At 39.5% G+C, this 15,451-nt stretch overlaps 2 protein-coding genes across 5 annotated transcripts; both read right to left on the reverse strand.

Moving 5' to 3' along the window:
• Nucleotides 1-1,819: 1,819 nt before the first annotated feature.
• On the reverse strand, nucleotides 1,820-4,047 carry LOC103702256 (cytochrome P450 CYP73A100-like). Its single transcript, XM_008784589.6, has 3 exons — nucleotides 3,132-4,047; nucleotides 2,692-2,822; nucleotides 1,820-2,604 (listed from the first exon to the last, which is right to left on the reverse strand). Exons 1-3 carry the CDS (start codon nucleotides 3,977-3,979, stop codon nucleotides 2,000-2,002), a joined length of 1,584 nt encoding a protein of 527 aa, XP_008782811.3. The 5' UTR covers nucleotides 3,980-4,047; the 3' UTR covers nucleotides 1,820-1,999.
• Nucleotides 4,048-8,375: 4,328 nt separating this feature from the next.
• On the reverse strand, nucleotides 8,376-13,636 carry LOC103702259 (FCS-Like Zinc finger 14-like). Of its 4 annotated transcripts, none has more exons than XM_088707483.2 (3): nucleotides 12,848-13,636; nucleotides 11,444-11,545; nucleotides 8,376-8,810 (listed from the first exon to the last, which is right to left on the reverse strand). In XM_088707483.2, exons 1-3 carry the CDS (start codon nucleotides 13,351-13,353, stop codon nucleotides 8,651-8,653), a joined length of 768 nt encoding a protein of 255 aa, XP_088563609.1. In that variant the 5' UTR covers nucleotides 13,354-13,636; the 3' UTR covers nucleotides 8,376-8,650. The 4 variants fall into 4 exon arrangements, with proteins under 4 accessions (XP_088563609.1, XP_026658467.3, XP_088563610.1 ...); XM_026802666.4 differs by having other exon boundaries at nucleotides 12,842-13,636; XM_088707484.2 differs by lacking the exon at nucleotides 11,444-11,545 and having other exon boundaries at nucleotides 12,848-13,632.
• Between the last annotated feature and the right edge of the window lie 1,815 nt (nucleotides 13,637-15,451).

A 15,451-nucleotide genomic window follows, 5' to 3' on the forward strand; every position in this document is an offset into this window, starting at 1 on the left:
CTGTTTTTTCTCGATTTGGCGGGTTATACTCATGTTAAAACTATATGAAATGAATAGCCGTTTCGACGAAAAAAAAAAAAATCAGACATGGCTGTTGAGACAAACCCCAATGGGTAGCAATTACCTGTTGGGTGACTTTTTAAGTTACACTTTAATTATTCAAATATTAACTAATTCTTAGGCCAGTTTACGTCAAGGTGATATTTGTATGTGTAATCTGTGTACGGCTATACGGGTGGTATAATATCCCAAGCGGGCTCGGGTTAATAATATTATCCACCCGTATATGGGTGGGATTGGTCTCGAATAAAATTCTTCTATCCAAATCTCGACAACCACCTAGCTATCATGGTAGCGGTCACTTCTATCATATAACTATAGTTTATTATATTTATTCACGTTTTAAAATATAGCTAGTTCAAAATATATAATAGTTAATTATTTGTAAAAAAATTAAAAACATTGCTTCAAAATCTTTCTGTTTAAAATACTTAAAAATATAAATAATTTTAAGATAATTCTAATATATAATCTTTCTTACATTTTTTTAAAAATAGATAATTCATTATTATTTTTATTTGCAAAACTGAATTAAAGAGTAGTAGTGGTCTTTAATTTTTTTAAAAAATTATATTTTATATTATATTTTTTATATAAATACTTTTATTTTTTATTTTTTTATATAAATCTAATTGAATTAGTAATCAAAATTTTTAGTTAGATTGGTTTTCATGCAAGTTTAATAATTATATCCTACTTATTACTTATTTGAGTTCTTTAATAATTATAAGTATCCAAAATTTATCCAACGACCAGCGATGTGGGATTAAATATAAGCTCGTACAAATTACCAGATAGCCTGGCGGATGATGGTGGAACCGGGGACAAATAGCAGGAAACAGAGTATTCTCCTTTCCAAGATCTGAAAACAGACAACGACTGCACATCCCAATCAGTATTTATAAAAACATCATTCTCCCGTCTCCTCGCCATGGTAAAGGTTTTCAGTGGTTCAAATTGATTCATCCTTTGCCCAACATAGCTTCAACCAAATAATATACAAGAAGCTAGTCATGAGAGCGTCTGTAACTGAACAGATCTCTCTCATAAAAACACAAAAGTCTCTTTTTTTACACTGCCGATAGAGATTTGCAATTAGCAATCCCAATTCAATTTGAGATGAGCTAAAACACACTCTCCATTTTTGTCCGGAGTGATTTCGCAAAAAAACCAGCATATATTTAGAGATCTCCGAAAGGAGTGCACGAAAGGGGAAAAGAGGAACGCCAGATTATCAGTTGCAGAATGTTATTTCTCACAATTTTTTTTTTTTTTTTGAAGTCTGTTTCTTAAGGTCAATCGTGTAAAAACTTTGATTTTTTCCAGATACCCCCTCCTTCCGAATAGCCCTATAAAAGAGCCAGAGGACTCCACCTTGATGGTTAAATCTGTAGAAAGAAGTTACCATCATTAGTGAGTTTCCAAATCGGCTCAAGAAGTTGCAGCAATTCTTCTCCCTGCATAGATCGGAGGAGAGAGAGGTCTGAACAATTTGATGCACCATTTTTGTTTTCTCCAGCTCCAAAGCGAGACCACTGACGAATTTTTTCTTAACTGAATGAGGCTACTGAAATATTTATCACAACTATCCACTAACTTTTAGCAGTTGGACACAAGAAGCTCCACTTATTTAGGAATCGCTACAATGACGGAAAGAGAATACCATGCATTAATTGCTATAACAAATATTTGATTGAGTGAAACCAATATAAATCTCAAGGATTTGGTTTTGCCAAAACAATTAACAATACAAGGAACATTTATTACACATTCAGAACGCATCGCCATTCATTAATTGCAAGAATTTCAGAACTTCGAGCAAACTGCAATCATCCTATGGTCTATATCAAGAACAAGAAAAAGATCTATTGTTTTAAAAGAAAAAAAGAAAAACATCTAAATCCCGTCAAGTATATCTAAGTCCCAATTCTCCTCCAATTTATTTCTTGACCGGCCGGAATGCCACAACAGAGTGCTCGGCGATGTGCAAACTGAACTGGCCACCCTTCTCGCTCACGTCGATCTTCTCCATCCCAGGCGGTGGCCTCATCTCAAAGTTAGCGACGAGCTTCCCAAGAATGAGCCCCAGAATCGGCAATGCCAGTATGATCCCCGGGCAGCTCCTCCGGCCCACGCCGAACGGCAGGAACCTGAAGTCCACCTTACCTCCCACGACTGCGTCCACCGCCGTCTCCTCCTCCAGGAATCTCTCCGGCCGGAACTCCTCAGGGTTGTCCCACCACGCCGGGTTGTTTGCGAGCCACCATGCATTCACCACCACCTTCGAGCCCTCCGGTATCGTGCAGCCGCCGAGCTTCGCCTCCTCGAGGTTCATGTGGGGCACCAGCAACGGTATTGGTGTGTGCAGCCTTAGGGTCTCCCTGACAACTGCTTGCAAGTAAGGAAGCCTTTGGAGGTTCGACTCGGTCACCGCATCGCCCTCAAGGACATCGGCGATCTCTCGTCGGAGTTTCTCCTGGACCGCAGGGTGGTTCGCTAGCTCAGCTATAGCCCATTCCATGGACCACAAGGTGGTCTCAATAGCTGCACCAATTCGATCAGCAACAAATATTTAAGTCTTACAAGTCATAGAGTGCAGAAGGAGAATATTAGCCGGACAGAGGCTCCTACCAGCAACGTTGATGTTCTCCACAATATATATCACATTCTCTGCACTGATCTCTCCGTTCTTCTCTGCTTCTAGTATGTGGTCTATAGCACACCTGGCCTTGTGTCCATCTCCATCGGCGGCCATCACTTTTCTGGTTGAAGACAATTTGGAAAAAGAAAAGAAAAGAGAGAGCTAATGAAACCACCGCATTGAAGAAGTTAATCAACAAGGACTTGATCTAACAACTATGATGAGATACAGAGCATCCGACCATCCCCAGGTTGGTAAATGGGCCGGATCCTTTCCAGGATCTAAATCCAAATCCGATATCGTGTCACGGGATTGGATTTAATAAATTTGATATTGTTTTCATTAGACGATCAAAATTTAAAGCCAATGGCAAGCAGCAAATATTAAAATAAAATGACAGGATAAGGAGGGGGGCTGATGATAAGATTACCTTCTCTTCTCGACGTAGTAGTTGTTGAAGAAAGCCAACCTCCTGCTCTGCAAATCCCTGCACTTGTTCAGGTACCCCCTCAAGAAGGGTCTAAGGATAGGAATGAAGTCGCCATAGTTGTACTCGAAGCTCTGGGCCAGTCGGCTCCTCTCGGAGTTGAACCGTGTGGCCTCCAAGAACAAAGGATCGGCAGCCGACTCGAACCTAGCGTCGAACATCATACGGTACATGATGTTGTACAGCATCAGCTGCAGTCGCCTTCGGATCACCATGCCCTGCTCCTGGGCGATCCTATCACCGCACAAGTCCTTAACGACGAGGTCCATCTCCTCTTCCCACATCCCCCTGTATTGCTGCACCACCTTGTTGGTGAAGAACGGCAGCGTCATGATGCGGCGCATCTTCCTCCAGTGGTCGCCGTACACGGTGAACACCATGTCCTGGCCGTTGCCGGTGAAGATGTCGAACACGACGTTCCGGGGGCGGGACCCGAACTCGACCCCTTGGGTGTGGAGAACCTCGGCGGCCAACTTGGGGTCGGAGACCACAACCAGGTTTCTTGCGCCGAGTTTGAGGAGGAAGAAGCTGCCATATTTTTGAGACAAGTTGGCGAGGAACCTGTGATTGAGGTCGTTGCCAACTTGGAGCCAGTTTCCAAAGATGGGGATGGAGAGGGGGCCAGGAGGAGTGTTGGAGCGCTTGAAGTTGGAGAAGAGAAGAGAGAGGAAGAGGAGGAAAGGTATGGAGAGAGCAATGGAGGATTGGATGGGGAACAGAGACTTGGCAACAGAGGCGAAGGTTAGGGACAGGAGGATGGACAGGGCCAGCTTTCCCGGAGCGAAGGCCATTTGCTTCGTACTCGAATAGGAAATGAGAGAGGAGAAGGAGACTCTGGTGATCTGAGATGGTGGGAGCCTGGGAGGACAAGTGAGAGCTTTTATAGGACTCAGGTGGGGGTAGGGATGGGCGTGCATGAAGCCTAGTCAAAATATTTGTTCGGTAGGGAACGAGGTTGGCGGGATGTACCTCTCACCTCGCTGATGAACAGACCTAACGCGGTTGCATTTTCGGTGCCCATTGTTTTGGGTTGGTGCAGCGTAATCATTGATTTGGTATTACTCAGTTATATAGTTTATTATCAGTTTTTTTTACATCAAATGATTTGGTATTACTAAATCAGATATGTAAGATAAATGGTACGTAATCATTGTAATAAAGGGTACGAAGATAAAATATAAAGGAATCTTTTTTATATAGAATTTCTAACTTATTTTTTTTTTTGTGTTAGAAAGAATAACTGGTTTGATTCATACCAATTCATAGTCGCCTAGGTGTTAGCAAATGAGATGGGTATGCGTTGATAAAACCTACTTTTTTTCAGAAAAATTATTCCAATAAAATGTACTAAAGGTGAGTAGCTCCAAAATGAATGGATCTTTTATGCAACTCCCTTGGCGTCTGAGCTGTCATCCAGCAAAGAGGAGTTTGGTAAGGGTCGGCGCCTAGCATTGACCCGGTCAACGTTGAAGTCTCTAACGCAGGTCGATAAAGGATTTGGTTGGGGTCCAAACGTCCATTTCTCCATTAATCTCTTGCCTTGCACGTGCCTAGCTTCTTGGGTGGCTTTGGTAGAGAGAGATGAAGGGGGATTAGAAGATTGGCTGAGGAGATACACGGCGGATGGTGATTAGAAGGTTGAGAAAAACACCCGGTGCGACTCCATTATCGTCTGCAAGTCTCCTGTAAGTTGTTAGCTTTTTTTTCTCCACTTTTTCATATATATATATATATATATATATATATATATATATTGTTTGGCATAATGTGGTATTATGATATGATTGATTTTTTTTATTCATAGTTCGATCGATTTTTGGTTAATTTTAATCAGATTGGTGTTCTCGTTAGGAAAAGAGACACTTTTTTTTTTATTAGTCTAACCAAAGTTTGAATTGGTTGAAGAGGTTGGCCAGAGATTTCTCTTTTCTTAATTAATACGCTATTTCGTAATTATACTAAAATTTTTTGCCTGGGCCTTGTCTTTTAAACTTTTCTCCTTTGGGTTATTGGCTCAACCAACGTGGAATCGGTATGGATCGATGCTACCTGGCCAATTGGTTTAAAATCTTGCCTTTCAAGATTCATGGTGATTATATTATTGTCCGTAAGTCTTTCTGGAGGTTTGAGTTGATCATGAGCCGGGCTTAGGCACACAACATATCAAATTTTAAATAAGCGCAGCCTAAAGTCTGTTTAATAGTTTAGGCTTGAGGTCGGGCTCATGATAAGATGAGCTCTACTTGAGGTGTTGTTTCATGGAAATTTCTTTAGTAGTGAAGCTAAATGGATGGCCAGTTATAATGCTACACCGGGGATTTAGGTAACTTAAGTTTGTTTATGTATAAAGGTGCTAGAGTATAATTCATTCGATACTCAGTACACAATTCTCCCACTAGAGTTAGAAAACATCTTATCTTATACTGATGCGCTGTTTGCTACAGCATAACAAACTAATCACCTCATCATGATGTTTGGAATTAGATAGTTAATTTATTATTTCTTTTCTCCGAGCATAGTCTACTATGTCACGGAGTCTTCCTTGGAACAATGCTTTGGCTTTAAGTGCCAAATGTATGCGTGGCTCACCAATTACGGGAGGAAATGCTCCAAACTATCACAAGATATTGTTTCCCAACCAAAGAACCTGCCTGTTGTCACGCCCCACCTCCTCGGGGCACGTGAGGCACTCAATGCCCACGTGGGCAGGATTAGGAGACACACGCCTCATATGCCCAGGTTCTAGAACGAGTCTTTCCAATGTGGAACTATTGGGCCTCACACTCTTCCTACCATCAGACAAGAGCCGTCCTTGACTTTGATACCAAATGTCACGCCCCCGCCTCCTCGGGGCACGTGAGGCACCCAGTGCCCACATGGGGGCCACATGAGGAGGGACCGCGGGGCTTTCCTGCCAGATATTGTCCGTTTCCGGAGCTTCACGCAAGCGTCCTTCACCTCTCCCCGATTTTATTTTTCTCCCAAAACGCGTCTGCAGGATTAGGAGACACCCGCCTCATATGCTCAGGCTCTAGAACGAGTTTTTCCGATGTGGGACTATTGGGCCTCACACCCTTCCCACCATCGGACAAGAGCCGTCCTCGGCTCTGATACCAAATGTCACGCCCCCGCCTCCTCGGGGCACGTGAGGCACCCAGTGCCCACGTGGGGGGCCACATGAGGAGGGACTGCGAGGCTTCCCTGCCAGATTTTGTCCGATTTCGGGGCTTCACGCAAGCTCTGATACCAAATGTCACGCCCCCGCCTCCTCGGGGCACGTGAGGCACCCGGTGCCCACGTGGGGGCCACATGAGGAGGGACCGCGAGCTTCCCTGCCAGATATTGTCCGTTTCCGGGGCTTCACGCAAGCGTCCTTCACCCCTCTCCGATTTTGTTTTCCTTCCAAAATGCGTCTGCAGGATTAGGAGACATCCGCCTCATATGCCTAGGCTTTAGAACAAGTTTTTTCGATGTGGGACTATTGGGCCTCACACTTGTAAACCGGAAATTCCAAGAAATGTGGTGGAGCTTGGAAAAATTCTTGTGGCCATGGAGGGGAAATCGCAGTACGGGTGATACAAACGGCTCATGAGATGGGGATACCTTGTGCTCCTGCGTGCTCACAAAATAGATAGTGATGCTCTTCATGTGCAGCTTGCAGATGAGGCTGTTTAAGGTCTTATCTAAGACCATGGCATGCAGATGCATAGGCCCAAAAATATATGTACCATAAAAGTTCTTAACCTATTCGATGAAGCACCATTATTTCTCAATACATTCATTCGATCATAAAGTCATCTTTGAATCCTGACTGTCTTTTTTGTTTTTGATATTTTTCATAAAATCTTTTCTTGATTGACTAGCATTGCTGCTTTTCATATTCCATGTTGTTGCTTAGTCCATAAATTGATCTCTCTTTCTTTAAGAAACTATTTTGGTTGGAATAATCTGGCATAAAAAAATAATTTCATGCCAAATTATCATATTTGGTATGAAAAGTTGATGAAAGAGATAAAATAAATGACAGGCCTCATGTCTATTTTTTTTGAGAGAAAGTAAAACAAATACTACTAGAAAGGTAGTAATTCTTTTTCCATGCTAGATTACCGAGTGGAGATAATATAATAATATCACTTCTTGATAGAAATATCTTCACTCATATTACATTAATATTATATTATTATATTATATAAATAATATCAATTATATTAATAGTATATTAAATATATTACAATATCTATTAATATATTTACTAATAATATTTATACATAATAATATATTCAATATATTATTATATTTATTAATAAATATTATTTATTAATAAATAAATATTAGCTATTTATTAATTATCAATAAATATAATATAGGATGTATTAATAATTAAAATATTTACTTATAAACCAGAATATGTTAAAATTTATTTATAATAAGAAATATATTTCTAATATATGTATATTTGATTTTAAAATATTTATTAGCTCATGTAAATATATTTTAATATTCGACATGGCCAATATTAATTGTATTTGTGTAAATGGATCATAAATGGTCAACAAATGGACTAAAAAAAATGTTATAAATTGAATTATTCATTCAAGGGTATTGTTGAAAATTTGGTACTATTTTTATATAAGATTATCTCTAACTAAGCACAATAATTTTTTATACCATTTTTCAAAATAATTTTTCTACTAACCAAATATAGTAGAATTTTTGTAGATAAATGATTTTCAGAAATCATCAAATTACCCAGCAATTTGACATTTCACAACCAAACAAACCCTAATATCATTTGTCTTTTCCCCCTTATTTGACGGGCACATGTTCATTTCAAATGTCTATCGATATGTTGACATGCGCAAAGAGCATGGAGTCAATTTCATTGGGTCTAATGTAAGCAACAACTCTTCAGACTAGTGTCTCCATGGGTAGATCTCATGCTTAGAACTTAATGCTATCAAATCTATGATAAAGGACATTAGTTTCCTCCAAGAAGTTCTTATGTTAATTTTTATGACCTTTATTCAGACCAAACTGGTGACGCTGAATGAGTTATCAAAATAGCCATTTTATATTCCATTTGAGCACTTTAGTACCGACGTAATGAAATGTTTGTGGAAACAACATAGTATTTATTGACCACATTTTATTGCATGCGCTATATAGAAACTCTGAAAAACTTTGACAGCCTTAGAAGATGGGAATTTATTGCATGCACAATCTATTGATGCATTCTCTGCTACATGGGGATTTAAAAATCACATATTTGTTACATCGTTTCTCTTCAGGGCTTTGCCTGAAAAGATGAGATCAACAAGCAGTTTAGATCAGTCTCTTCCATTTCTCAATGCATATATATATAATGCTGGCCATACCGATTATTCACTCTGACAGCCTCTCTCTTATTTTCTTTCATGGCTACCTGTTTCTTGTGGTTTCATCTTTAGTTTACTATCACACGATTAAGCTGCTGCAACACCAGCTGCAAAGAGCAAAGGGAAGGAACAGGGAGACAGAGAGCATTCGAACGAGTTCAGTACTTCAGAGCCACAGTTCTCCCTGTGCGCATCCAACAGCATCTGCTGGCATCTGCAATCTGGACTACAGAAGGCTTTGTCTCCTCTGCAAAACAAACCAAAACACAGATAGAAAGTTTGGTTAGCAGACTAGAAAGTTCAAATAGCAGATTTCAATGCACCAAATAAAGAACTTTGCCAGAACAGGAGAGCAACACAAAATCTTGAAGGCAAGAAGAAGAAACTCGGATGTGTTGAAGACTAATCATTCCTGAATTAGGTTGATAACAACCATAAAGGTTTCTCCTAGCAAATCACCGATCTTAATGCCAAAGGCAGAATTAATTCCACCCAAGCAAGTAATTTCGGTCACAAATTCTAGGCCAATCGATACATATAGCACTTGTATCATTTGTATTATTAAAGTGATATATAACTTTCTAAATGCCCATCAACTGGAATGCATCTTTACTCATGCTGGAAAATTATAGATTTGATATTTAATCTACAATATAGGCATTCAATTCTCACATCTATTTTGCTGCCTTCTCACATATTCGTAGCATATAGCTCTTGCTTGTCAGTATGCACACACTAAAATAATCAGCAAATTTTTGATCTATAAGTCAATACAAGGGATACATACATAAGCAACAGAGTTGGTACTAAGGACAATAAAAGACTTATAGTTACCTCCAAAGAAAACCAATTTGGGACCGGGTGTAACAAAGGTATATGAGAAACAATTCAATTGTTAACATTTTATATAGCAAATTATCCGAGACTGACAGTGAAGCATGAAACAGGAAACAGGAACTGGGATAGATTGTGGGAAAGGTAAGTGAGAAGCAACTCAACTATTTAACATTTTGTATATCACGCTACTCAGAGAGGGGTGCTGAAACATGAAACAGGAAACAGAAATGGATAAACTTCTACATGAAACAGGTCTCCTTGACTCTGGATGGAACCCCTTTAAATATAAGATTTTGCTAAGCTAATATGACATCATTCTATAAAAACAAAGAAATTTCAGCTACAACAAATGCAGTGGACTTGGCTATCAAAAAGGCAACAAGTGATAATACAGTTCCAGCTATCCCTTTATCCATCTAAAGCATTCTGTTCAAATGCTGTTGGAATCTTAACTTACACGAGAAATTCAAAGGTGTAAAAATTGATTTTCAGCCATTTGTTGCTGCATTACTCAGAGTGTGAGCCCTAGCGCAATAATAGATTGCTCCATCGTGACCTGGGTGTCATGGGTTCAAAATGGTTTCTCTACACACAGGCATAAAGCTGCGTACAACTGACCCTTTCCTGATCCTGCAGCGGCAGGAACCTCATGTATTGGATCAACATGATGAGATAAAAATCCACATGACCGAGTCACAAGTGATGAATCAATCACAAGTACTGATAAGAATCTGCAAGTGCAATGACGACTATATCCATATATTCTAAAGAGCCAAAAGACCAAAGTTCATAAAAGGATGTTTCTATCAGGATCATGGCATTGCGTATTTACAATCTCAAATAAAGTAACCTTTGGAAATATATCACACTGCACTTGTTAAACAGGTTGGACAGATATTGTAATAACAAAGGCCCTTCGGTCAAGAATATCATAGAATATCAAAATGCCATCCTCGCAAATCGGAGGATTATAGTTATCAGAGAAGCATGTGCATGCTGGATCTAAAGAGGTCGAGGTACAAACTATGAAGCTAAAGCGTCAATAAATTCATATTTAATAACTCGGATGAAGGAAAGTCAGTTGTAATTGAAAACTGTCTCAGAATACTAGATTACATAACTTTTTTTTTTGCGATATCATAGGTTATGCTCTCTCTCTCTCTCTCTCTGTGTGATAGAGATACCAAAGCTTGTGCTCAGGTTGATCGTTGACCTGCTTTAAATTTATGCTTAAAGAGAGCAAACAGGCAAACTAGTTTATGGACGTTATAAAGGATCATGTAACAAACAAATGATATGAACTGTTTTTATTCCATTTGAGAAAATAGTGAAAGCCTAAACAAGAGATTTCTATATCCAGAAGAGGCCTCCTGACTAATTCATGATTCGAAGAACCAAATGACTATGTATCATTGACCACCCTTTTATTCACTACATGCTTAACTCACTAATTTGGAATAAGCAAAACACATGGAAAAATCATTTAATGAGCGGACAAGTGTCAAATTTAATCAGGGGGAAGGTGCTTCAAGCAAAATTTCTAAGGGCAATTGCTTGAGTTATTAAAAAAGGAAAATAATTCTCTAAAGAAAAAAGAGTGGGAAAAAAAGGAAAATAATTCTCTAAAGAAAAAAAAGATTCTCCAGTAAAAAAAAAAAATCAATAACACAGACATTTCTTCCCTCATATGTGGATCTACAATACCAAATTTATTGGAAACATGCTCCAAGTCTCCAACATGCCAGATAAAACTTAGCTGTAACAAGCACTTTTAATAAAATACCTCCAAAATGAAGCTTAGCTATAATAAGAACTCTTTTAGTAAATTATCCCTAAGGTGTTGGAGATGGTTATGGATAAGCAAAGAGCGGCTCTTCCAGCCTACTATGGTCCTTATAAGTATAAATTCAAAAAAGTGGAATGCTTTTGCCCTTAAAGAAGGATTCAAATTAATTCAAGAAAATAGTTAGAAGTAAGAACAATAACATTTGAAAATCAACACAACTACACTTGAAAATCAACTCAAGAGTTAGATTCAGTTACTTGTGAGAGGGTACAAAGCACTCTAGTGTATCGGAAGTTGAACTTCTAGATCCCTTTTTCTTGATGACTCTAGTAATTACCGGAGGAAAAACATCTGCCGTACTAAAACAATTTCCACAAAGGGATTCTCAACAAGAAAGTAAACTTCTGTAAATTAATTATGAGACATGGTGAAAATTAAGAATTAATTGCATATAAAGATGCTTGCTCAAATAAATGCTACCAAGGTTGTCAGAAACAGGGAAACTGTTGGAAAAAAAAGAATACAGTTGAGATTAGTCCCTCTGAAAAAGAAAAGTGTTAGAACCCACATGTTCACAGGCCATTTATACATTATCTGATCTTCCTAAATGAGATGAGTACCCTTGAAACTTGTGAGAAGAGATCACCCATGTACACTGGTCTTGCAGCTTGTCCCAAGAAACAATCGCAATAACTTCATCCCAGAAGGATCGGAAAAAAGCAGAAGCAACTCAATCAAACTTAAAAATCACAATCATATGCCCAAAATGGTTGAGAATACAGCACTGCCTTCTAATCCACGGGCAAGTTTCTTTTATCTATGAAAAAGTAATCTATATAATATCCTCATGATAAACGGAAATGGTAGAAGTGATTCACCAAGAACCTGTTAGAGCACCAAACCAAAGGGCCCATCCACTTCATCAGAATTCACATCCAGACACCTAAAGAATAGAATATAAACATGAAGACACATGTATACATGCATGAATCTCTTCACGCATAGTGTATACATAAATATATAATGCATGTATGTCTCTATGCATGTCCAAATCCATATGTGTATGTGCAAAACGTGTATATTTCCCCATGCATGGATGCATGCATAACACCATATGCATACATAAAATGCACGTGTGCTGGCATTCATCAGTGTGTTCACCACTGCGTTCCTTCCGAGGTATTGTTTGCTTTGGGCGCTCCGGCCCACGCGTCCAGCGCAGACGGGGGGAGACCACTACCCTCACGGTTTTGCCCTTCAAAAGGCGCCTCGAGAGGAAAGGATTTCCATCCTCCATTTAAGGCACAGAACTTTTCCGCTACTAGCCGATGTGGGACTAAATTCAACAATAATAATTAATGCGAACTTAATTATGGATGGTGCACAACCGGCAGTTTCCATGGTGGGCTCCTCGTAGAACAACTCATTAAAAAATTGGCCCAAGAAAACCCCTCCAGTAAGATGGCCGGAAAAAGATGAACCAGGGGAACTCTGCTATCGAAACTCCCACCAAAGATCAAATTTTTCTAAGTATGAAGAATTGCAGACCAACTTACAAAGGTAAACACTAAGCATAAAAACCACCCAAAATCTTCCAATAATAATAGCAGCCAAGAAAACAAGAAAAGAAGAGGAGGAAGAGGAGGAGGAAATACCGGTACATGTAGATATCGATCCCCTCGAGCTTCTTCTTGCACAAATGACAGTGGCTCAACAAATCCATGGCGGCGAACGGAATCGCCGGCTTCGGAGGCGGTATCGGCGGCGGCGTCTCGAAGATCACTTCCCGGCGCCTCCGGACGTCCATAGTGACGACTTCGGAGCCATCGCCGAAATAGACTCTCTTCCTCACGGAGTTCCCCCCGACGTGCGAGATCACGCACGTGTAGCTCTCGGAGAGCGCCCCTTCGTCCGGCTCCGGCGGTCGGGCGGCCGCCAAGGCCCTCGTCGGGGAGATAGGGATCGGCTCCGACCGGGTCAGCGCCGCAGGCCTCCCGCGGCCTCCGCCGCCGCTGATGGCGGCGACGATGCCAAGCCCGACGGCGCCGTCGGCGAAGCTTCGCCGGGAGCGGCAGGCAGTGGGGGAGCAGGCGACGGCGGCGGTCGGAGTGTCGGCAGGGTCGCCGGCGACGAAGAGGGAAAGCTTGAGGAAGGAGGAGTTGGGCATGGCGATGATTGGATTTAGAAAGCGGTTGCCGTTGCTGCTGCTGTCGGACCTCACGAGATGAGGAGTAAATCTCCAGCCTTTTAACGGGCAAAAGATACGACGACAGGATTAAAAAGTTTCTATCTACGTAACATATACATGGCATGCGCTTCTTCCCTCCTCCTCTCGATTTAGAGAAAATGGAAGGGAAAGAGCGAGAGAGAGGAGAGAATGGGAAGGGGAAAGGCCTCCTTTCTACTCCCCTCTCTCTCCTCCTCCTCCTCTCTCTCGTTAATTGTTGGGATTGGAGGGGTTTTAAAGTTACGAGCACGCCTGGACCTGGATTTTCAAGGAAATAAGGATAATGTAATTTTATAAAGTCTAGATCATGATTACCACTTATATAAAATAGTGATCATCATTTTTTTTTTTTACTGTAATGTTATAATCGATACATTTGTTTTCTACTAACTTTATGCATAGATTAGGGACCATCAAAATTGATGAATTATTGAAAAAGAAATTCCTCTCTTCGCATTAAGTTTTCGTACAAAATTAACTTCCCATACATTGCATAAAGAACACGAAAGTCCAACCCCTCTTACAAAATAGTATCAAACTGAAATGACTACAACAGTCTAAATGATTTCTTTTCTCACTAATGACTTTAAGCAAATTAAACAATTTAGCCTAGAAAGATGTCACGTTATCTTATAGACTACGTTATCAAATTTTAAATTTAATTACTGATAGAGATGCATGAAAGATGACTTGTGAAAATATTTTTTTATGATTTTCAACAAACAACAACTAATCCATAATGAGAAATATGGAGAGATAGGTATTACCATAGTTGTACAAAGGTATTAGTAAAGGGAATATGCTCATACATGCGCAAAAAAAAATCATCAAGCCCACAATTGTTGATTCGGTTGCTTTATAGTTAACCAATCCTTATGTTTCGCATTACGTTTTGAGTTTCCAATAGCATTACACTTGCTAAATATGCTCCTCTTTCATTAAAAGCAATCACATGCTATGCCTCTCATTGGAGATTTTATTTCCATCGAGAAACCTTAATGTGAAATAATCTTATTGCCTCGAGTAAACTTTCCTATTTGCAATGTAAAAAGCCAGCTAAACTGGACGCTTTCAGGAAGCTAAAATTACAATTACCATAAACAGATTTTTCTTTAGTTGGATGTACCTTATTAAATTCTATCTTTTCTAGGCCAATAGGATCAAGAAAACAATATAATTACTTATACAACGAGAACTATGATAAGATAGAGTGATACTATTTTATTACTTAACAATTGCATAATGTAGAAATAATATTACAAAGTTAGATACAAATGATATCAATTAATCGTTGATATGTGACTAAAATGCATGTATGGTTTATTTTATACCTCGATGTGATTACGACATAATCTATGTCACCATAATGCTTGTATGCACCATTGGAGTGGAGTAGGTCTATATATACCAAAGAAAAGTGGTTATTATAACAATGATTTCACTCCTACTTCATGTTGTTTACTTGGTAGGTAGGTAGTTTACTGACTTGCTAACTAAAAATTACGCCGCAAAGATTTTTTTTTTTTCCCATTTATCCAAATGCTTTGGAAAAAAAATTTGCTTACCCTTTTCACGCTTTTTTGTTTTGTTTTGTTTTTGTTTTTGTATGATGTGAGCAAAACAGAGGAAGGGTCCCATCACACCATCCTCATGAAGCTTTTCAGAAGGCGAGGTCGTGAAAAAGAAGCAAAAAACTAGCTTTTTGTGATTTAACCACCAACTCTTAAATTCCATTCCATAAAGAGAAATAGAACCAAACAATTATAGCATACACCACTCGTCCCTGTTCTCAAACCGATGCCAGAAACCGAGGGTGAAATGATGCGGTTGGATCCATCCGAAATGACTAAAATCTTATCTTCTCAAGTACTATCGTAAGCTTGCTTCCTACCCTTTTCACGACTTGTAATATATTCACGTATTCCTAGTGATCTCAAAAAAATAATCAAACAAGCTCCTTTTTTTTTCTAATGGTCTCTAATGGGGCCAGACTTCCATCCTTAACTTGGCAACGAAAACTACAGCTGAGCCTTTTTCA

This window comes from Phoenix dactylifera, chromosome 11 (assembly GCF_051530095.1).
Source record: "Phoenix dactylifera cultivar Ajwa chromosome 11, Ajwa_hap1_PhDact_Kaust_v1.1, whole genome shotgun sequence".
NCBI classification, from domain to species: domain Eukaryota; kingdom Viridiplantae; phylum Streptophyta; class Magnoliopsida; order Arecales; family Arecaceae; genus Phoenix; species Phoenix dactylifera.